This window comes from Sander lucioperca, chromosome 4 (genome assembly GCF_008315115.2).
Source record: "Sander lucioperca isolate FBNREF2018 chromosome 4, SLUC_FBN_1.2, whole genome shotgun sequence".
Lineage (NCBI taxonomy): Eukaryota > Metazoa > Chordata > Actinopteri > Perciformes > Percidae > Sander > Sander lucioperca.
In genome coordinates this window covers 34,165,267-34,190,317 of record NC_050176.1, presented here as the reverse complement: position 1 = coordinate 34,190,317, position 25,051 = coordinate 34,165,267, and the positions used below count along the sequence as shown (strand labels likewise).

Below are 25,051 nucleotides of genomic sequence, written 5' to 3'. Positions count from 1 at the left end.
AAGTGTGTAACAGTTAGCTGCATCCAAGGTAAAACAATTCAGAAGTTCTTTAATTTGAAGTCAGCTGCCTGACATATGGGAGCAATCTTTTATTTTGATTTAAGCTTGAATAGTCTTTTTTCTTTCATTTGAATAAAAGACCCAAACTTAATCTATTTTATTATTTACTAATCTAGACAAAGTCCTTCATGTTCGTATTCAATGTTCTGCCAGACATTTACACAACCTTAAACCTTTAGCCTGTCACCAGCCTATGGTCTGTTTAATGTCTTCGGTTAAACTTTACTTAAGCTCCTGCCAAGCTTTGAACAAAAATTACTTCATGGAACTTATTTTTGTAGACTTGCTATATTTTTAGATGTTTTAATCCCATTCTACCTAACCACATATCTTTATTTGTAGTTTATTTTGACCCTGTACTTTTGTTGCATTACTTACCTTAAACCACTGTTAAGTTAAATAATTCGGTGAGATGAGAGATAAAACACTACAATTAATAAGAATTATTTAAGACTTCTCCCACATGAGACAACAAAATATAAATATTTTTGATCAGGGGCACCATGTGTTCAAACTCACCTCATCTCAAAACACCAGGGACACTCAAATGATAATTTCAGAGAGAAATATTAGTATATATGTGCCCCAGATGGATTGGATTATAGCAAAAACAAATCTCAAATGGCTTAATAAAGGGGGGGGGGGGTCTGAGGTAGGGAGGAAGCTACATTGATGGATATGGCAAAAGGCCTGACTCTTAAGTGTATTCATTAGTGTCTTGTTGAAATAATCGTGGCGTGTAATTATGTATGGATGATTAAATGGGGTGTAATTACCTAGACTGCTGACACAGCTGAAGCCTATAAATCACAGCGTTTTTGGGAGATAAAACCTTTACCTAAAAAGCTCAGCCTAGCTGTTCCATCTGGTTATCATATGCACATTATACAATCTCATCTCACTGAAAACAATACAGCTATCTCCCACCAACTGTCATGTTATGTCATTTTAGTAAGGGAGTTAATGGATATCGGCCTTGTTTCACTGGCTGGTTTTGCTTGAGTTTGCTGGGTGATTACCAGAGCTGCATTATCATCCAGTCCTTTCAACTACAACACGCATGCATCATAACAGACTCACCTGCTTGCCCTCCAAAGTGTACAGTCTCCTCACAGCTCCAGAGTCCAACTTGATTGCATCTGTGATGTCAGTGAGCACCTGGTCGAAGGAGTGTGCTGTCTTCTTGTTGAGCAGTATCCGTACTGCCTTGCGGGGTTTGACACCGTTGCGGATGACTGTGACTAGTTTGGGTTTGATGAAGTCCTTGGACTCACGCTGCAACTCGTTCTTCAGCGTGATGAGAGAGGAGAGGGAGCGTGATGTGCCGGTCTTGCAGCCCACTGACCAGTTGGGGTTGACATTCTTGTTGTAGTCCACACGTCGGAAGGGTTCATTTGAGGCACACACATAACTCTCACCTGGGGAAAGAAATAAGTTGGTAGTTATCTCTTGCCAACCATATCCCCATCTAAGACATATTAAAAAAATATTAAATCAAATATTGTGAAAACCACACACAGGATGTACATGCAGTGGCGTAAAAAGTGGGTATGCACTTTATGCGGCGCATAGGGGCGCAGCACCATTGGGGCGCCAAAGCGATGGTTAAAGCGCGGGGGGGTCCGTTCAGCGGGGTGAGCGCCGTGAGCGCTGAGCGAGCAGGTACGAGCGTACGAGTAGTGAGTTGTCGTCTATGGAAAAAAAATGGATAAAGCAGGGGGCTAAAAATAGAAAAAAAGAAAGAGGGAAAAAGAGATGGCATGTCCAGGGATGCGACAGCAGTTAAATAAATGGATGGTGAAAGGCAACAGGTAGGATTTAAAGTGTGACGTCTGTGCTTGGAGGCTTGCAAATATTCATGTTAACAGACTAGCTAGCGTTTGCTAACACTGAGAATGTAGCAGCCAAATGGGGGTTTACCATGGAATCATGCATATATTTGCTACCAAACTTGGAGGGTTGCAAACATTCATGTTAACAGATTGTTCTCACTAGCAGCTAAAGTGGGGTTTATGGCTAGCTTAATGCAAACCAATGTTGCTGATAGCTACATTTAGATTTTGGTTTTAACCCTATGGTACCAATCCCAATCATGACATATCTCAATTTTATTAAGGTAAAATAACTGATAAATATAAGGTAGCAGGTACAATAAATGACAAGAAGCTGGAAAACATAACTTATGCAATAACTCTGGTTTACCATGGAATCATCATTAGATTTTGTTTTACCATTAGCTGTTCATGATAGCTATGCTGTCAAGACATACAGGCTATAGTTACATCTGTTGGGTGACATGGAAGCTGTAATGACAGGGTCACATCTCTCTCTTTATTCTAAGTGGCTCTCCATATTTGTACTTTTTAAAATCCGAAATGTGAATGTAATTTCAACAGCAGCACAACCTTACTGCATAATAGTTGTCTTATCAGATGCCATCACTAGGCTGATAAGAATTGAATTTAGGCTGCTATATTTAACAGTGAGTTAATTTCATCATTCATTGGTTTTCATTTCATTCAGGTGTGAGGATGGTGAACCAGGAAAGACAGGGAAGGCAACAGGTAGGTCTAACATTAGGTGGAGGTGTAGGGGGAGCCACTTGATACCAACTGATTAATTTCTTAATATTATTAATATGGAAAAACTAATATGGCAAATATTTTACATGTTTGTTTGACAATATGTCTTGGTGGAAAAGAACACAGGCAAGGAGTGAATGAGACAGACATGAGGTCGGCGATGGCATCAAGTAGAGATGAGACCAGTGATGACATCAGGTAGGAGTTCTATTAGACCACAGAAAAGTAAATGACCAGTTCAAGCTCCGAGTTCTCCTCACATTTGTTTCAATTTTCACTTTAACGTTAGTGTTGCTTACAGAAGAAGTCTGATTACTTCTAATGCTAAATGGAAATAATTTAACATGTTTTGTTATATGCTATTAGGCTAATCTTGCCATTGCAAATGAAAAATGCATTTCTGTATCAAAACCCGGCAGATGTGGGAAATATAACAATTAGCCTATGTCTGACAGCGGGGACGTAGTAAACAAATCAGAACGCAAATTTAAACATCCACAACGCATATGCTCGAATGCCATCTATGATGATTTATTTATTATAATGAAAATAAAATAAATTTTTATATATATATATATATATATCATTATTTATAATTATGCTAGGCCTACAGTGGCTGATATACTTAAATAAATAATAAATAAATAAATAAACCTTTATTATTTAAACCCCATACATGATGATGTCCGGCACACTTATTTACTTGTTGTTGTTTATTTATTTTTATTTTGGGGGTGGGGGGGGGCGCCAAAATTGTTGCCGCATACCCCTCTTACACTGGGTAGTTGCTCCCCTATGTACATGCAATACATCAGAATTCACATGACACGTATGGTATGTATCATAAAATACTGCTTCCACATGGCATTAGAAGAATCTGTGGAACAACAAATAGTTAACGTTCCTCAGTTGAAACAAAAAGGCACATTGAGAGGCCAGGCCAGTGTAACACTGTCCTCTCTCCCTTTCAGCTGTTGAACTGCTGCATTGGCCTCCCTCCAAAGCAATGCATTTTGTTTTATCTGCCAGCATTCCTTTCCTACAGTTAACACGCAATTTTTTCCCCTGAAGAACAAAGTCATGTGACAATACAGGGGCTTGGCCGATACATGAAAACCACAGCAGGAATGTCTGGTGATTGTTTTGAAGTCTGAGCATTGGCTGAGAAACTCAATGCTGTTCTGTTCTACTCTGAGTAAGAGGGAAATAAACAGATACTTCATGTACATGCTACAAATTTAAATGTCCACGAACACATGGCCGTCTCTCAGAATCAACTTGTGCTTAAAGGTGCAGTAGGTAAGACTTATAAAACTAACTTTCTGTCATATTTGATGAAACTGACCCTATGTTCGAGTAGAACTACATGAAGCAGGTAATTAAAAAAATCTGGCTCCTCTGGCACCACCTCCAGCCTGTAGTGTGATTTGCAAAAATCCACAGCTCCCTGTTCAGATGCACCAATCAGGGCCAGGGGGGTGTCTAACTGCGTGTCAATCACTGCTCATGCACACGCATTCATTCTCCCTTGTGGGGGGAGGGGCTTAGGAGACCGTTTTGGGCTTTAGTGGAAAGAGGGGAGGGACTGACAAGTTGTCAATGTTCACATTTTTTGGCTAAGTCCTGGATCTTCGCAATCCTACCTATGGCACCTTTAACAGACACTTCCAAAAGCATTATATATTAAATATACTGTAAATTCTGTTCTAGCAAATAACCACTGTTTTTCAGTGAAGATATGTACAGGGCTAGATGAAAACGATCACACAATGTCTCATCAAAGCTATCAAAGAAAAGAATAGCACTCACAAATTGAGAAACTGAAAATGTGTAGCTTCTTAAAATGTGTCATGACTGTATGTCTGCGTCTCTGGGTCATTAGTAGAACTGTAGAAACACATGCTAGTTTATAAGCTGCATATAATCCTATAACTGTACATACCTTTAGAAATGTATTGGTTTACAACTTGAAAAAGCTTGCTGTTTTGTGTTCTGTAGCTTTTGGTAAACACACATTTTTACTGACAGTATCAAATCCAATCAATCTGTGAAATGTTAGTTATCTGATGTGTGTAAAAACAAACGAATGGAGCTGCAGTGAAAGAAGGCCATGAGACGTGTGTCCCACGATACCTGGTTTTATTAAGCTTGCAATTAACCAAAGGCTAATTAAAAGGCTAGGCCACAGCTGGGGGGACTGAGTTATGGCTCAGAACTAAAACAAAATATAACTGGGGCTGTCATTCATCTGTGGGACAGTGACAGAATACTATAATGTCCTCAGATGGTGACTGGTGACAAGTCTATTCCCTGAGGTGCAGGGATCTCAGGTGCAACATCCCTTGGTGGTGTGAGGGGAGCCCCAACCAGCCGCCACTGGCTGCTGTCCTCATGTGGACAACAGATGAGGTCAGCCGTAATAGAGCTGTCTAACCAGTCCAGCAGTTTTTACTGCAGTGGTCTCACATCTGTCACCAATCCAAAACCCAAGCGATGGCAGTGGGAATCATAAAACAGTGTTAATATTAAGGCAATATATCATCACCAAAACAATGAAGTGACCCCATGATACAATGATAATCTCAGCATGCATAGTCTTCTATTTTACTGACTTGATATTCACCACTGTAGTCTAAGGCATGGCCAGCACACAGTTTCCCTGGGCACACATACCATTAGGCCACATATTACAGTTTATACCAAAAATGTCAAATTTGTCTATGTCCTGTTTGTTCTTCTATCCAAGAAAGAGTATAATGTATAGGCATATTACTACCAAGACACAGAGGACCATCTATCTAGAATATATTCATGAGGCAGCTCAGTTTTAGCCTGGAGCCATACACCAATTTATTAAAACACAGATATTGAAATCAAAATGATTTAAAACTGAAATTTTCCAAGCAACAATAACAAATCTTGATCATTCACAATATTTGAACAATTAAATAAAAATTCAGATTTTATAAAAACAACGAAAACCTGATTTCCTTTTATTTTAGGGTTCATTATATTATTATTCATTATAGAAGTTGGTTTTAACTGAACCCAAATAATTCAACTGCAAGCTAGCCCTGGAGGCTCTATTACAACAATACTGATATAAAAGCAAAGACAACAGCAACATAGCGTCTGGCAATTAGTGACTGCACTCAGCACAGGGTTAGGCCTAACCCCGATTTTACACATTAAGATCAATTTACTAGTCACGACTAATGAGGAGTACTACTCAGCCTATGAAAACAGTTGTATAACGCCTTCTGTGGCTCTAGAGGGAATCTCATCAAAGTCTGAAAAAATAACCTTGATGGTGTCATCAGGGTGTAATGTTGGCATAGGCTTAGAAACTAAACAAAAAGCCCGCATAGCAAACTTGGGGCATTTACCAGGCATGGAGGGTCTAATTTGACCATTCTTTTTTTTTTTTTTTAAATCTGTCTCCTGTGAATTCCCCAACTTAATGAAAGTACCTCTTGAATGGCTGCACTACATTAGAGAAAGTTATGTTTATATCTCTTTTTATTTATTTATTTTAGCTAGATAGGCTCTTAAGTTTACCCTTTTTAGAAACAGTTCATGAATTCAACAAAGCTATTAATACCAGTTGTTGCTAATAAACCCCTTGGCTTGCACACTTGCTATTGTCCCAACTAGAATCCCTATGTCAGCATGTTATGTACCCCCACATATCCACATAGTAAACTACAAAGTTCTTTCTAAACCCAGTTCAGTGTCTGCTAGCTCCCAGTGTGGTTTTCTACTAGCACAGCAGTTCAATGAAATTCTTCCATGGGCCCAGGTTAGTCCACTTTAGCCATGCCAAGCCAAAATATGATAACATGCGTTTCCACTACTGCCCCACAGCAGGGGATAGACATGCCGAGCCGGACTGTGTGGCCCTGATTGGTAGGCCCTTAGCTATGTCCTCAGCAGCGGAACTCAAGTGTGTCTGTGCTGGAGACTAGAGAGAACGCTTGGTTTTTAAAAGTCTCTGTGTTCAGCTCTCTGTACTTTTGTATCTTCTACCTTAATCTTGTTTCATTTGTGTGTTCCCATTTATATTTTCAGTTAAGTTACTGGTGATGAGAACCAAACCTTACATTAAAGCCTTCCACTGGCAAACCGAACCGGGATGGTTTTATTGTGAAGAAGTTATAGGAAATGGTTTGGCGCGACCACCTCCCCAAATATGGAAAAACCCTACTAGTTGACTGGTTGGCTCAGTAATCCCATCCAGACATAAGGGACACACATGTGAATGGTGCTTATTGGGTTTGCACACAAAAGAGCCCCAGCAGGCCTCAATCAATGGAGGCAGACTGCTGAGCTGTGCAGTAATGTGCTCTCTCTCTGTCCATTAGATGGGTGAGTAATAAAGGACAAGACACTGGTGTACGGCCCACCTGCAGTGCATCTCATGTCTGAGTCTGCTCAAATAAAAAGAAAAACTTTCCCGCTTACCCATCATGTTATCAAGATAGTTGGCCGCATTTGCTGATGTTTTTAGATATCTGCCTCTGAGACTTCGGCCACTACCACAATACAATTGGATTGAATGGAAATTCAATTGAGGTGCTCACAGTATTAGAAAATATCTAATCTAATTCTAAAACTCAATATGAATGTGACTTTCCAGAACCAATGTCCCAGTTACTATCCACATTACAGGATAATCCACAGCAGCATGTTGCAATCAAGGTCAGAGATGGCCAAAACTGTCCCCATTGAGGTCACTGAATTATCCAACTGGAACATTGTTGCTGATTGTTTTAAAAGGAGATGTCTCAATACTTGGAGCACCATGCAGGAAATTCCATTCATCCTTCTGTCAACTTCTAACTGCAAACACCTCTACTGGGGTTCTTCAGGAGAACCAGCTAATTTCATGCTGTGTTCATGTAATATGGGATGGAAAAATTACATGTATATGACTTGCATGAGTTCAAGTCATTGGACAACTCAAGGCGGTTGTGTGATTGCAAAGTTGGAAGTGTGAGGGTAAATTAATTGTACATTGACAATATAACACATTATATTTGGTTTCAATACTCTGAATGATGGACTGGCTGATGTGAGACATCCCACTTTCCCAGTTTTCCACGACTTCAAACATACCCAACAACCCAGATTAAAAAAAACTAGTAATCTGCATTCCCAGACAAAACTAGGAATAAAAATGTATCTTTTTGTGATTGGACCCTTAAAACAAAGAAATCGCTGACAAAATGAGTTGGTGAAGCATCAGTACTCTGGACAGTACTGATGTCTGGAATATATGAACCAGGATCCTTATTTAGCAACAGTGTCCTGTAAGTGCAGAAGTGCAATGGCAGAATGCTCTCTATCACATCTAATGCAGCAAAAAAACTTTTGCTCACATTGCCAACTAGTGATGATACGGGATTCAGATCAGGCGCTGGCCTAAATCTTTCCCGGTCACTCAGGGGATGTGGCTTAAAGGAACACACCGACTTATTGGGACTTTAGCTTATTCACAGTATCCCCCAAAGTTAGATAAGTCCATACCCTTCTCATCTCTGTGCGTGTCGTAACTCTGTCTGACGCACCCACCGCTAGCCTCACTTAGCACAGATCCTGGAGGTAACCGGCTCCATCTAGCCTACTGCTCCCAATAAGTGACAAAATAACGCCAACATTTTCCTATTGACATGTTGTGATTTGTATAGTCACAGCATGTACAAATAACAAGGTCACATGAGACACAGCCATCTTCTAACCGTATACATACTGGGAACTATATTCTCAGATGGCGAAGCAATGCTACTTCTGCTACTTGGGCGGAGTGATTTGCATGCAGCACCTGAGAAGCGCCGTGGTGAGGAGCAGAGAGTAACAACGGTGCTTTTCAGGTGTTGCACTAATCACTCCGCCCAAGTAGCAGTGCTTCGCCTTCTGAGAATATAGTTCCCAATTTGTATACGGTTAGAAGATGGCTGTGTCTCATGTGACCTTGTTATTTGTACACGCTGTGACTATACAAATCACAACATGTAAATAGGAAAACGATGGTGTTATTTTGTCAGTTATTGGGAGCAGTAGGCTAGATGGAGCAGGTTACCTCCAGGATCAGTGCTAAGAGAGGCTAGCGGTGGGGGCGTCAGACAGAGTTACGACACGCACAGAGATGAGAAGGGTATGTATGGACTTATCTAACTCTGGGGGATACAGTGAATAAGCTAAAGTCCCAATAAGTCAGCGTGTTCCTTTAAGAAATTAGTGTAGCACAGAGTCTAAAGTTTTAGGAGGATGTGAGATGAAAATAGACCAGTATACGAGAATAATGACTGCAGTAAGAGGTCAGTGGACAAGTGTGTGTGGCACAGTCGTAACCTCTCATGTTAAAAGAGGATTGCAAACAGGTCACAGTGCAGACAGACAAACACCAAGACTGAACATGAAGATTAACTTATTACTGAGTGGTCACTGTCCCTGCAGGGTAACACTGCAGGAATGGTTAACTTGTATGCTAATGCACTCAGTCCTCTAAGTCCTTACCAAAACTAAACTGACTGACTAAAATGAGCTTATATCTGTGACTGCGTTAGACCTTCACTAGTGGCTATTACATTTAAAATTCAACTTTTAATTAATAAATGATGACTTTATCATATTTTCCAAATTTTTAAATCACATTTCCAGTATTCAACACAATTATTTCAAACCCCAGCACTGCAAGCAATGAACAGATACTGGATGGGGGAGGGAAACCATCTTTCAAGCCCCAAGGGTGAGATCAATTTAACAGACTTTAACAGCCAATAGACCCTACAACAACATACACATTCATCCCACATTCAGTCCCAGGCAGAATTGCACTAGAGCTACACAAGGCACTTTCAAGCCCACACAAACTCAGCTCACCACAAATGCATCCTAAAGAGGGGAGAGAGTGAAAGAGTCCAGCTGAGATCAATGGGCACGGATTCACATTAGCAGCAGCCTATGCAGAACTAAAGCTGCACTGAGGAAGTCTTCTTGTCTACATGCAAGGCACTGGGTCAAACATGTCAGAACAGTTATGTCAATGATGCAAATGATGCAAGGGAGGCTCTGCATTGCATCCATTATACTGTAATGTCCTTAAAAGATAATTTGAAAGCATCAAGTACAGTAGATCTCTGCACAAAGGTGCAATGATCTTAAATACACAAAGTAGACAGCATCAAGAGGCATAACATGCCAACTCTTAAAAATGTGAATATGCTTTCAGTGGCCTTTTAAACTTGTGGCTTAACTTGCCTGAGGCTATATCAGTGTATATTTACATGGGCCATTTGCCAATACTCAAGGCAGAACCTAGCTTTTATGAAATGTAATTGATTCAGACATGCAATTGATTGCAAGTCTGAATCAATTTAATCAAGTATTGAGCCTGTTTCATGATTTGTGGACACATGAGGGGGTTGCTACATCCATGATAACCCTTACCCTCTACTAACTCATCCAGACTGGTGATTCTCCTGCCTCCATCCAAGGCATATAACGTCCGGACTCCTTGGGGAAGGTTGACATTGTCCGACAGGGACCTCGTGAGCTCCATGAGCAGAGCATCCAGAGACCTGAACCGGTCGTTAGACACGGCATACACCAAACCTTTAAAATACCGATCTCCATTGCGATAAAATCGCACCTTTCTGGCTTTTTTCTCGGACGTGAGGGACTGGAGAGTGCGTGTGCGGTAGAAACTACAGTGCGCGCTGTGCGCCGGGCTGGGGACCAGACCGTTGCCTCTGGAGCCTGACTGGGACCCGGAGCCCGAATTGGCCCTCGGTGTCCGGTGCGGCTTCTCTCGTTCCTCAAAGTGTTCAAATTCAATACTTCTGCTGAGCGACATGTTATTTGGCTGTTTATCTGCCTGATTAAAACGAAATCCCAAACAGAAAAAATACAACTTTTATCCAGAGTGCTTAAGGATCGATGCGCCTGCAGCCGGAGGAAGGATACACGTGCGAGTCTCCAGTCTGCGATCCAGTACTCTGTGTTGCTGCACCGGTTACTCGTGACAAGTCCAAACGCTAAAACACGGCACTCCCAAAATAAGAAACGAGTCGAGAAATTAAAAAGAAAATGAATCCCGACCTGACTGATTCGATGAATTGATTTCTCTACCTACAATAATAGAGCAGGAGCAAAAATCCAAACGCCGGCTCGGGATTATCCTGTTGAAAACGTGTCGAATAAGGAGCAGCTGTGTTTGACAGACATTGCAGTGGTCCTCCCGGTTGGCTTTCAAACAACGAACCAATTTTACAAAACTTAAGTGCACCGCACCAAACACCGCAAGCCGCCTCCTTCTCCACCTCAGACCCTTCCTCTGACTGGTCGCGTCGGTCGCTTAAACTGTCAAATCAATGGATAGTGAGAGTGGGGGAAGCCCTCCCCGCCTCAGGGTCCTAATGCTCTCTATTGTTCTGCTAATAAATTCACGACCTGGAAACAATGAAGTCTACACACTCATCCTCGATGACCTAAAATGTGTTAGGAATACCAGAGAAAGTTTTTCTTGGATATACATACACAGGTAGAGTCTGTACATTGTGGGTGACAATACAGAGGTTAGAAACAACAACACAGGTAAACTATAATTTACTATAGAAATATTATAATAGGCTATAGGATAACGTTTAGGGGTATTTCATTTACATTCATTCATTTGGCAAATTAATTATGTGTCAAAAGCAGCATGCAAATATAGCAAATATTTGTTCATATCCCTATGATAACGGTTGAAATCAACAAGTGGTTTTTGAGGGTTTTACTAAAAACAACTGAAACAAAAGCTATAAGAACGATTATTGATAAAAAATCTGAAAAAAATTAAGATATAAACGATAGATAGACCAAATGTCTTGTAAAAAGGAGTTCCAAGGAAACTAAGGTGAGATTCACAATAGTATAGACTAGTTACACATTTAGCTTCATTGTCCATCATGCCAGGGGAAAAAAGCTACCATTAGGCCCACATAGGAAGTACAACACAGTCTGTAATCTAGTAGTGTTGTGTTAGCAACACATTATAAGCCTCAGACAACTTGCTAGCATAGTTGAACTGTCTAGTTTGGTTAGCAGTCTATGGTTAGCAGCAGTAGGCCTAAATCACAAAACAGCTGTATAATAGTAATAGTAGTAGTAGTAGTAGTAGTAGTAGTAGTATAAAACTTACTACATATGCTCCAACAGGGGCATTTGGGGAGTAGATGAAATATGTCAATATTAATTTGGACAAGAATCTGACATCCATGAACAAAATGGTCAGTTAAACTACCGCTGGTATGTAACTGTGCCAATAGGGGTTGCTATAACAACAAAATGTTAAACTGAATAAAGAAAACCAACTGTTGGTGACAGAATATTCTCACTAAAAACCCATTTGGAGAAATACCAATATCAATATCAACAAATTGTATCACATAACTGCAAAATTTAAAAAGTGTATACCCAAAAAGCTACTAAAAATGACATTGTTTGAACAGTCAGCTAGTAAGACAAAAATGAATTGCACTCAAGATTGATAAATTGCTAATTGAGAAATGTATTGATCTATACATAAGATACAAGCACAAAATAATCACACTAAGTATATGCATGTAGCATACACATAGAAAGATACTGTATACATACGTAGACAGTTATGTTTGAATCGGACATGAATACAGTATGGCTGTGTTGCAGAGTGCAGCAAATACTAAGCTGTGCTTTCTGTGTCTGCCAAATCGTGAGCCTGGATTATACTGTGCAGGCCAAAGCCAGTTTTATTTTATTTTACCACCTGGCTGAACCTCATCGCCATTCCCTGCCAAGCTCTTACATACCTGCATCACCACCTGGTGCAGTACAGCACGGATCTGAGCCACACGGTCACTGCGGCTTGCCAAAAAAGCAGGGCAAACAGTAGTAACAGGCAGACTGGAGATGAGTTAACCCACTTTTTAACTACAGTAGCCTAATTCCTGAAGCCAGCATAGCAGAAACTAATAAGCCTATCTTTGTCACATATTAAAGGCATTCATTAGGGACAAGACCGTTTTTGAAGGCCAATCGGTAACTTTTTGAGCATAAAATGTACAAGTAAAGTCACATATATATTAGAAGAGTTCCCTCATAAATGAAAAACCATCATTTTGTCTATGAGAACTGATCCTAATTTAAAATACAAGACAGTTTTATACTGCTTTTACAAGCATGACTAATGTAAACAAACCTTGAACAACATCAGCAAACAGTAACTTTATAGTAGATGTCTTGTGTTAGTTGTTATTACATAATAATATAAAATCACACAGTAGTGTCAAAAAGAACAAGAAAAATCACATTACAAACACATTATCACAGGTCGTGTATTTGAAGAGGAAATTAGGTTTTGAGTGAACAGAAACTAAATAATGTAAGTGACGTTATCTGTCTAATTTTCCAAGGTTTTATTAATGTATTAATCATTTTTTTATTTGCTCATTTTATTCAAATCTATATAAATACCACCAATGAGCAACATCTTAGGAATTCTTCAAACTGAAAGCCAGCTGTGTTGGATGTATTGTTTGAGCAGCCTTTGTGTGAGGAAGTCGCTGAGCAGAAAGCAAATAGGAAATACTCTTCCCCCCGGCAGAGGGAAATCCTGTACAGAATGACAAAGCAGAAAATCCCTCATCCCTCTTTCTAAATTAAAAGGTTGGCGATAAGACTTAAGCCTTCTCTGACTGTATATAATACAGTTTATGAGGGATTTGGGGAATAATTCTCCTCAGGCATTTGTATGAAAATCACTTAGCAAAACAATCCACTCTTAAGGAAACAATGCAAAGCATGTGATGGTTGTTTTCTTTTCATGAGATCAAGGTTAAAGTAATTTCTGTCCGATCTGGAGAAGTTGAAAGAGAAAAGGAAAATACTCCGATGCCCTCTAGTGTTCACCAATGAACACTAAATGAGGGGGATGGGGAATTCTATGTTTTGCTTCAACTATTAGAAACACAGATTTCTTACTGAATATAAAATGATTGGGAGGATGTGTGAACATTTGCAACTAAAAAGTGACGATTCAAATTGATTGTTCACATGAACAAAACTTTGTTTAAAAAAGTCCAGATCATTGTATAACAGTGCAGAGATACAGAAGCGTAAGATTTATGAAGTTTATGACAATGCAACAGGCAACAGGCCAAGTATTTTACTTAACTTTTACCAAACCAAAGTCCTCAAAACACATATAGATTGAAGGGGCAAACTTTATTGGTCCTGAATCTGGAGTATGACAACAGCCTCCTACCCAGAACCCTGGTAAGGCTTAGGTGATACGTCTGCCTCACTTTGCCTACATCTTTCACCACTGATACCAACTGGTGGGATTTTGGATTACTGCACCAACAGGCACCGATGACTTTCAGGCCACAACTCAGAGTAACCACCTTTGCATCGGAGGCTTGTACACTATCAACTGGGACTACATATCCTCAACCATTACTGGGATGCAGGGAAATTCCTTCGGAGGGAGGAGATGAAGTCTTCACAGATGAAGACAGTGGCTTTAGCCAGATGTTCCCAGTTCATCCTCACTACATACAGTGTATGGGTTAACTGAATGAATCCAGCAATTTATTCAGTGATCAGTTGACAACTATGGCTGCAGATCGTATAATACAAAAACAAAGTTTTGGTTTTAGGTAAAATTATAATGAACATTATTTTTTTATACAACAGCTCATGTCTAGCATAGAAGTCCTTTAATAAAACAACACTCATGTTCAGATCAGGCCATTCTTCCCAATTATTCTATTCCCAGTTTTTTCGTCAACTTGTCACCCACATGAGTGCTGAAGTCCCTAAGCGCAACTATGGAATCTACAAGCGGTAACATCCCACCTTCGCCTGTCTGTGCCTGGCACTGTAAGGGGGCCCCGGTTTGCCTAACCCAGGGACCAATTTGCCTTCAGAGACCCTACAAGGAGCTTTTGAGCCTCTGACAACCCAGCTCCCAGGATCACAGGGGCATGGAAACCCCTTCAGTATTATAGGGTGGTGATTTTCAGAGGGGTGCAGAAGAACCCACAGGACAAAAGCCAATTAGCAGCATGTACATGTACCAGGAATACAACAAAGGCAATTTTAACTCCTGTGTTATATATATATATATATATATGTATGAGGAAAACAAAGATCTCCAAATCATCAAAGCATGAAATGCAATTAAAACAAGTAAAATCACATTTTAAGGGTATGACTTTAAAGTTGGCAGTCTATCAGACTACAATTTTTGTCCCATGTTTGTCATAATTTTGAAAGTTTGAACACCTCTTACACAGATCCCACCACCTCTGTTAATGTAGGACCATAATGTCTTAGAATATCCATGATTTATCAGAGGTTACAGTGGAAAAATAATAATAAAAATATCTACAGTATCTACATGTCACAACTATAAAGTGGACAAAAATGAATCATCCTCAGCCATGACCCTAGCAACTTTTATGAGGATAATAAAAATGAGAGTCAGACACTGCCACTGTAACTTCATCAAGAAAATCTCTTGACATAGGAAAGTTAAGTATTCTCCAGAACAGAAATGACCAGCCAGGCTACGTTTTCTACCTTTATTATTTACAGGTAGTTTGCCCGCAGCAACAAAAAAAAAAAGGAAAAAAAAAAAAAAAAAGCACACAGCAGGGATTCATAAGCAGCAACATGATCAAAGACAAGGGCATTACAGATGCCAGACAATGTGGGCCAGCCACAGCTTGGTTAGAAACCTTATGAAAGGAACCTAGCACTCCTTCCACACAAATTGAATTACAGCAGGTCATTTTAAGTTTTACACCATTTGGCAGCAGTGACTCTGAGGGGCTATGTTTTCCCACAATGACCCAGTTCTCTCACTTTCTGTTAAAGGTAGAGTAGCCGGTATTGCTGCCAGGTTAGGTAGCATGATGCTGTACTGTTAGTGAGCAGTATCAATATAGTAGTTATTTAGTTATATAGTAATAGCAATAATCCTCCATTCCATTCCCATATTTTGTGGTTTTAGAAACTTGTAAAAATTGGAATCAGATTGATTTACTGTATTGACTATAACTGTTATTGTGTAGCATACAGTAGTTGTGGCAGAATCAGGCTGCAGGGGAGGAAAAAAACTTTAAATTGGGGGGATTTTTTAAAGCAGCCATGCAGTCAAGTCTGCAGTAAAATGGCTTCAGGATATGTCTCAGTCTCCCTGCTTTTGGTCATATTTGAATTAAGTCTTTGTGTTTTATTTTGTCATATTAAAAGTAATAGATGTGGTTATCAAACTTAAATATCTCGTACAGTATGCTGGTGTGGTGTGTATTTTGTTTTAACATACCACATTCAAAATGACACTATTGTTAGAATATATCATTTGTGTCTACACTGTATATCAAAGACACTGTACAGCATTCATGTACAGTCCCTCAAGGTGTGATAAGTTACATCAGTGAAGCAAGACATTGGTTAGAAGCCCAATTGCTACTGGCACCTTCTTAAATCATTCGTAAAATCTTCAGATTTGAGATTTGAATAAAACAGACATGTCATAGTATTATTATACAATATTACATGATCATAGTACTTTTAAACACCACTATGCACGTCTGACCACTAGAAGGGGCTCTTACACCTATTTTTAACTGCAGATGTACTGCTCACTTGAAATTGGGTGACTTTTCATCTTAAATATCCATATCATTGAAACGTTTTGTTTTGATTTTTCATATTTTAGGTAAAGAGACGTGCTCATTTCGTGGTTCTCTAGCCAACTTGTTAAGATCGACTTTAAAGAGATGCATCAGTATAATGAGCACCAAACCCTACATCTCCTTCATTACCATCAACATGGAGTCTTTGATTCAGAGCCATATTCCCTTATGGCGACCTCATAATAAGAGAAGCAATGGGACTAGAAATAAAAATAACAGCAAAGGAGGAGCGGAAGGGATTTTTTTTTAAAGGGGTGATAGAATGATTATATAGGGTATTTTACACTGTTTCTTAAGGTCTCCTAATAGGGTATGTAACATTGGTTGGGCTGAAAATTGCCCGAATGCTATTTTATTAGGCCCTTAACTACCCTGTGAATATGGCTCTATTTGGAACAAGAGCTTTTCTTCCAAATATGGTATGCTCATGAATATTTAGATGAGCTGCACGCTGATTGGTTTGAGCGAACCCCATAGAAACACATTGGAGACGAGACAGCAGGTTTCATATTTCAGACACTGGTAAAGTTATACATTGTTTGTCGGGCTATTTCGTTATTAAATTCACTTCTGAGACTTTTTTAAGCGAGAAATCCACTCTATAAAGCTCAAATATGGGCCGTTTTACGAAAATTGATGGCTAATTGCAAATTTAGTAAGACGTGTAGGACTTTAGGAGCTCCACACAGTCTGACGAGAAAGCGGCAACCTCCATACCCAATTAAAGTCACCGTTTCTCGGTTACTGGACGACCGGGACTCGGGGCTCCTCGGGGCTCCGCGGAGCTCCGGAGCTGCAAGCTGGGCTATGTGTCCCATTTAATCATATGAGAAAAGATCGTTGCTACACTTTCAGCATAACTTTCGTATATTTACAGTTTGAATTTCGTCACACCACTTACATAATATGTACCCCAAGGTCTTATAAAGGTAACAATGGTGTCCGATTTGAATTTAATGAATTTTTGTGAACATTAGGGGTTTCGTTAGCTGCGACTGTCCCTCAAATCCTATGTGTACAGGTCGCGGCTAGTTAGCTTCATTTTCGGCGTAATTCGAGTATATTTACAGTTTGAATTTCATCACGCCACTTATATAACATGTACCCCAAGGTCTTATAAAGCTAACAATGGTGTCCGATTTGAATTTAATGAGTTTTTGTGAACATTAGGGGTTTCGTTAGCTGCGACTGTCCCTCCAATCCTATGTTTATAGATCACGGCTAGTTAGCTTCACTTTCGGCATAATTAAAGTATATTTACAGTTTGAATTTCATCACGCCACTTATATAACATCTATCCCAAGGTGTTATAAAGCTAACTATGGTGTCCGATTTCAATTTAATGCATTTTTGTGAACATTAGGGATTAGGGATCAGCTGCTACTGTCCTTTCAATCCTATGAATCGCGGCTAGCTGCAGGCCCTGGAGCACCATCAGGGCCTCGGCATTTTGTAGTCCAGTAACCCAGAACCGGTGACTTTGCGCGGGTATGGAGCGCCGCGGGCTTCCCTTCGTGACGGAGATCTAGCTAGCTCACAGCGAGCCGGAGTCTATGAAGTGGACACACCGGGCGGCGAGGAAGCACCGGCCACTGTCACGTAGCCTGCTGAGCTCCTGCTGAACTGCGACACACAGTCGGACAAAATTTGCAATTAGCCATCAATTTTCGTAAAACGGCCCATATTTCACCTCTACATAGTTGATTTCTCGCATAAAAAAGTCTCAGAAGTGAATTTAGTAATTAAATAGCGGACCTCTGGAGATCTGCATGACCTAGCTAGATTCAGAAGACTAAGCTGACCTCAGGTCAGTTGTGTAGCCTATGCAAATGTTGGGGCATGACAAAGACTAGGAGTTGGGATGCTGACGTCAGCTTCCAGCTTTGTTGAGATTCGCCTGCTTTCAGTGGCAGTTTCAAAATGTGAGATTTGCTGAGGATAGAGGTATCAATGGGATTTTGAGCTTCTATGTATGTCCTATTTACCCACCGAACTGTCGTTATTCAACTATGACAAGGTAAAATCGGTTTTGCATTCTATCACCCCTTTAAGATCAAATTGGAGTGTGCAGGAGGAATACGGTAGAGTGTGGAGAAAGGGGAAATGATTCAGTGAGGTGAGGATGACATGATGTATTTCATAAAGAGATGAGTTTTTAGACTCCAAAAGAAGGTGGGGAATAACTGGAGAGGAAAAATAATCTCTCTGACATCAGGGGAAAGACCAGAATGAAGAAGGGTTAATGGTGCATGGAGCAATGAACAGACTGCAGGCAAGAGAGAGAGCTGAATGAATTTTAAAAAAGATGAATTAATTTAAGTGAATGAGTTTGCAATAACTGCAATGTGACATTAAGGCATGTATTGCACATGTTTCTCTATATAATCACGCAGACAAAATCCTATCAAAACACCAAACTTCAAACCACCACACTGCTCTTATGTGTCACGACACCTTTTGGCCTTGACCTGACATAAAACACACCTCTCTCATTGAGATGTTCCCGACGAAAGAAAGACACATTGCCGATCAATAACATAATCTGGAGGCAAAGAAAAACATCTAGACATTAACAGCACTGTTAATCTGTCAGAGCCAGTACTGGTAGATTACAGTTGGAGAGGTCATTGCATTGAACAGTCAACAGAAATCGAGGCTGACACATGTCAGAGCGAGGCATTGCTCGGGCCTGATCTCATCCAAGACGTCCTGCTACTCCCCAGAGAAATCACTCGCCCTGTGGCCTCATCATTCTGAGAAGCTGCACGTACCAACCCATCAAAAGCAAAAGTACTGTACACATGCTGTCATCAAGGTATTGGCTTATCAGATAGCATCACTACGGAGCTAAAGTGTCGATTGGGGGTGTGTGAAAATATTTAATTCTAAATGCTCGATTTGTTGTCCTTCAATGCAAAACATGGAAAAGAAAAGATAAGAAAATAATAAGGCACCCTTCATTTTATAGGTAGTAATTAAGGAGTTTAGGTTGCTAGGTTGGGAAAAATATCTTTGCCTGGTGTTTATACTTTCTATTTAGTATAAATGTGGTTACAAATGTTGGTAATCAATTAATAAAACTCACACATTTCTTACTTTATAATAATGAGCCATCAATACTGCATAAAAGAAATATAAACTATAAATAGAATATTTAAAGGTACTCTATGCGATGTTGGGTGACGGCACTTGACATTCAAAGTATTTTCAAACAAAACGGAGGCTAGCTCGCCCCTCCCTCCTCCTCATCCCGTCCCCTCTCCCTCCCTTCCGTGTTCTAACCCCCCAACCCCCACCCCCAAATCCTTCTTGTCGGTTATTGGCTGGAACACTGGAAGTCTGTTTGTTATGTTTTGTGGTGCAGGTTGGCGCAGTTTGTTTTTGTTGCTATTTGTGGAGCCTGGGCTGTCTACAGAGACTGCGTTTTTTTACAGTGTGTTCAGGGGACAGGCAGCTTGCGGATAGTAAGGAGATGTTTGCTGTATGTGACAAAACATGTTGTAGCCTAAAAAACGCGTGACATCGCTTACAGCACCTTTAACTATCTCTGTAGAGAGGACTGTGTCTTTCCATGCTGATGACTCAAGTATAAACTGCGCTATTACCACCTTCTACATAACGATTATCCAATGTGAACTATGATGCACAGTTACACTGGTCACTGCATGTCACCACAGATCTGGCATAAAATTCACAGAGATGTGTCAGAAATTAGCATTGTGAGCAGTTGGGCATTGACGGTTGTCTTTCACTGTGAATATCAATCACGGTGCTGGTGAATAAGTCCACTCTGATCTAATCTTGTCACAAACTCCTACAGACCACTGTGATGTCAGAGCTCTAAGTTCATGCTCCCATATGAGTGTGTCTGCTGTTGAAAATGTAGCTGTTGGACTGAAAGGCTGCCTGTAAACCTTATGAGACAGTTGTAGATTTCGATGAATGAATCATCACAGTAATAATTAACGAGGTCCCGTCCCTGAGTGGTGTGAGTGCTCTTTGATGACACGTTTTCTGGTGGTTTTTAATGGGAGTATCTGACCTGCTAAAATGATTCTCTCTCCATAATGTAACAGTTTGTACTTTTTATTCATTAAAAACTTTTTAATTCCGAAAATTATTGAATTGTTGATTGTAACTTAACAGATTTGAGGCCTTGTGTTAATAGGGTTATGAAGATTAGAGACTTAACATCAGATTAGGGGTCAGTTGTGGTCAGTCATGGTCCAGGATTTTTTGAAATGTTAAAAAAAACAGTTGTGCTGTAGACTTGGATACCACTTTCTGGACTGCCTGGTTGAAAAAAGAAAAGAATACTTTATTGTCGGGGGGAAAATGCTAACAAATGTCAGATATTGGTGGTTATAAATGTATTTGCCAACAACTATAACTTCTCCTTTGGGCACCCATACATGGAGGCTGGTGTATTCAGATTCATAGATCCAATAGTTTATTGCCATGCAACTGAGTTGCTAGGAGTTTGGTGCAGTGTGCTCATTATAAAACAAAAACAGAAGCATTCATAGCATGTAGATGGTTATGAATGTATTTGCCAACAACTATAACTTCTCCTTTGGGCACCCAAACATGGAGGCTGGTATATTTAGATTCATAGATTCAATAGTTTATTGCCATGCAACCAAGGATAGGAATTTGAGATTTAAGAGTTATAATTGTTGACTAATACTGTACAATAATAAACACTTAAAGGTCCAATGTGTGGGAATTTCTCCCATCTAGCGTTGAGATCATATATCACAATCAACTCTCTCGCACCACCAATATCCTTTTTCTTTTTCTGGGCGAAGAAGAAGACTCCTGTTCCTGAAATTTGGATTTTGAATACGTGTGGTCTTCCATGTTTCCTTCTTCAAACTTGCCGGGGCCGGGAAGCTACGATACCCATTAGCAACATTAGCAGCACCTGTGAGTTTATCATGTGACAGCGAAAACGCGAAAGGCGGAGCAATATGTCCTGTATGTCCTTAACGTATTTCAAGATGGCGCATGCATATGGAGCGTCTACCCCAGTTCATGCAAATGCAAATGTAAAATTTCAAGCCAAAAGGAATACTTGGAATTGATGGTGGTGGTAAATATTTATGAAAAAGGACAAGATTGTGAACGAGCAACACAGATTTTGATAATGAACAACTAAACACGTTACACACTGGACCTTTAAAAATGTCCTTATACTGGCATACAACTACATTATAGTGTGGTACAAACAATTTATTAAATGTGTGTAAATTGTAACATATAGTAATGTATATTACTGGTAAATAAATAGTGAAAGAAAGAAAATACTTGTAAAACACCCTTTTCCTGGATCCACACTATCACCCTGATCCCTAATAAGATTTTGATATTATTCAAATGCTGCCACATACAATTATGGGATAGATACAACATTGCCTGCAGAAAATACAATTTATATGTATATCATGTTGGAAAATTGTTAGATTAAGAAGGCATCACAAAGACACAAAACACAAAGATTTAACAAACTGTGAGAAAAAGAATTCATAAAAAAACCTCAAACAAACAATGAATAATACTAAAAATTTAAGTAAATCATTGCTGACAGTTGTAGCTTGCATATGCCTTGATATTGCCTCACAGTATTTATCAATATTCAACAGTGTTCAGCTATGCATTACAGTATTTGCAGTAAGTTTCTGAATATTGGGCAAACCATGTGTCTGAGCGGAATAACAGGAAGAATACATGATGGCTGGGGAAATAAATGGCTCTATTAAACCTTTGCTGACAATTGTAGTACATGTGTTAAACCCCACAAACATGCATCCCTGCAGCTTTACAGCAGGTAGGAAGCACAATCAATAGATGGCACTGTTTCCCAGGCCTTGGCCCTCAACATCAGTTAGTACCACTTCAAATATCTCTCTCTTTCCTTCCTTTCTCTCCTGGGAGCCAATAGGTGTTCTGTCTAGAGCCCACTTCACCAAAATGTTGAACAGACTCTTGGTTGAAGTATACCTGGAGCTATCTGACACAGAATCCCCCAGGGAATCAAACATCCCTGCACTTATTGTATCAAAATATAGTTGTTTGAGATGAGACAGATGGTGGTGGTCACAATATAAGAAATCTATATAAGGTTAGAGGCAGATTTATATGCAGTAAAATGTAAGAGTTTAGCATTATGAGGATAATAAAGATGTTACAGTGAAGACAGGCTTCTAAACATATATATTTCTATCTTCTGCATATTTACAGTATAGAACTGTCACTTTCAGCAATGACATCCTCACATTCAAGGAAGTCAACCCATAACAATTCAATCAGGAGAGAATTTGTTACAAATGTGCAAAGGTTTATTTATTTATTAATATGAAATGTAAAGAGTCTTTGGAGAGTAGACTCCATCGTTGTAAAAATAAGTTTAAAGGGGTAGAGAAGCCAAGGCATATCCCCCCGATGGAGTCTAGACACTGGTGGTGGCGGTGAAGGAGCCCGAAGACCGGACCGAAGGAGTCGACAGAGCGGTCTGCCGGAGGAGGACCGAGGGTGCCGTGGGTGACGATGACTGGAGGTGGAAGGGGAGGAGGAGGGTTGCACGCTTTGCCTGAAATGACAGCTGACAGCAGAGAGAAGAACAGAATTAAAGCAGGGATGCCATGCTGTGATTGGCTCGTGAAATTCATGGACAATTATGGTTGGTTTAACTGAAAAGTGAACGCCTCAAAACAGTTGATCAGTTTTAGGAAGAGAGAGAGGTGGATGAAGTTTAGAAGTCTTCCTGAAAGAATTTACGCTGAGCTTAATTACTGGCTTTATCTGCTGCTGTCGCTGCCAGTTTTGTGTATGTTTTCTTTCTTGTAATTACATGCAATAGTATGTTTAAAAAAGGAGGAACTAGGGCCCAGAATGAAACAATATGAAATGTCTTGAAAATCTGATTTCTTAATCAGATTCCCACTATGAGCAATGTGGTCCTACATGGATATCCTAATTTTCTGCCAAAGTTTAAACAGTTTTGGCTATTTCACATGAGAGATTTTCGTATTTGTGACAATTGTCTGTGCCCTTTTCACTAGTTTAAAGTGGGTTGGATTTAGTTGGAAAAAGGTGTGTCACGTTCTTCTGAAGGATGTATCAGGTGTTGCAATATTTATTAATACAGAATATGATGACAGTTGTGGGGTTGTCTGCTCATATTGTCAGGCTACTGTCAATCAAAGCTAATCCAACAACACCCACACAGTCCTGATGAAACAGATTAGCTAAGTTTTTGATTGCTAAACTTAAAAAAATAACTTCTACAGATGTTTTTGCCCAACCTGGCAAATGTTGCACATTTAGTCATGTGTATTTAATGTTACAGAGAAATACCATATTTTCAGGGGCTTTAACCACTCTAGAGGCATGTGTTTGGAAAATGTGGCATTTACTAGATCCCTGTACATTCATACACTATGTAGTGATGTAGTGACTATGTAGAAATTAGTATGATTTATAATGTAACTATGTACAGAGGGAGAGAAGGAAAGCATATTAAATTGATTAGTTGGGTGCCATTTTCCTGTTTGTAAGTTAATAAATGCGTTTTGAGGTGTGTGTGTGTGGGTGTGTGTGTGTGTGTGTGTGTGTGTGTGTGTGTGTGTGTGTGTGTGTTTAAGACTAAGCTGTGTACTGAGATAGAATATTGTGTGGTAAGATTGTTGCCCCTGCCTTTCTACAAAGTTGATCTAGCTGCAGGTGATTGACTGTTGCTTTGTTGCAAAGATGTCTGGCTTGAAACAGTAAGAAACAAGATTGATTAGTGTTCTGTGTGATTAATTGTAACATGGATCACAGAATGTGAAAGTGTGGAGCAAGAGAGTGACGCTCGATTGATTAGCCAATGTGATACCAGGGAGAAAACCTCTTGAGCTCTTGATATTCTCTCTTAAACCTTGAAGCTCACCAGCTGCTGCTTTTGCACAGTGTATTCAGCATCCTTTTGTTTCTCTCTGTTTTCTTGAAATACAAGAATAACAGGGTTTCAAATAGCGTAGTGCCTGCTTGGTTCACATGAGGCTACCTTCTTCGCGGAAGTTATACCTGGAGCATGAGACAATCACAGTGGTTGCTAGGTAACGGGTCTCCTCACGGTCTCTGCTGTGAGCTTCCAGATAACCGGGCTTTGCTCAGTGAATAATTCCCTATACGCTCGATACAGGAGTGATTACGACAATGAGTGAACCATATAGGATATAGTAGGAATCCAGTGTGTGAGTGTATGTGTTTATGTGTGTGTGTGTGTGTTGCTTTTACTATGGGTAATAGTTACATGTCAAGACTCACAGGATGACATTTTACCATGTCACAGCAGGAAAAACACAGGTTTGTATAATAAAATGAATGGCTGAATTCCATTTAGCTGCTTTTATTTTAGGGTGCTAGTATTGTGCATGCTGGCTCACTGTCACGACTCACTATTAAAAATGTAATGTGAGGACATTTACCCAGTTCTCACTTCTACAATACAATACATATCAACTTAGAAGTTGATATGGGAAAACTGTTAGCAAACGGTTGCCTGTTTACACACCCAGCAGGCATGAAGCAACATTAGCAATCATTTAAAGTCTTATTTCAGAGTTGGGTGATGATTCTCTTAGAGTTAGTTGTAAAGATTTAAGGTTGCTTTCATCTTTAAGAAATGAATGCAGCTGA

The 25,051-nt window shown here is 39.8% G+C and overlaps 1 protein-coding gene across 7 annotated transcripts in view; it reads right to left on the bottom strand.

The window, feature by feature from the left end:
• dclk2a (doublecortin-like kinase 2a) overlaps window positions 1–10,993 on the bottom strand; it is a 49,426-nt gene extending 38,433 nt beyond the window's left edge. For 5 of the 7 annotated variants that reach the window (XM_036000097.1, XM_036000099.1, XM_036000098.1 and 2 more), the window contains exons 1-2: window positions 10,092–10,991; window positions 1,141–1,478 (exon numbers count right to left, since the gene is read on the bottom strand). In XM_036000097.1, coding sequence (XP_035855990.1) covers window positions 1,141–1,478; window positions 10,092–10,497 — 744 coding nt within the window. In that variant the 5' untranslated portion in view covers window positions 10,498–10,991. Of the gene's footprint in view, window positions 1–1,140; window positions 1,479–10,091 lie in introns of all 7 variants that reach the window. The other 2 variants (XR_004897026.1, XM_036000100.1) reach the window with 1 other exon arrangement.
• Between the last annotated feature and the right edge of the window lie 14,058 nt (window positions 10,994–25,051).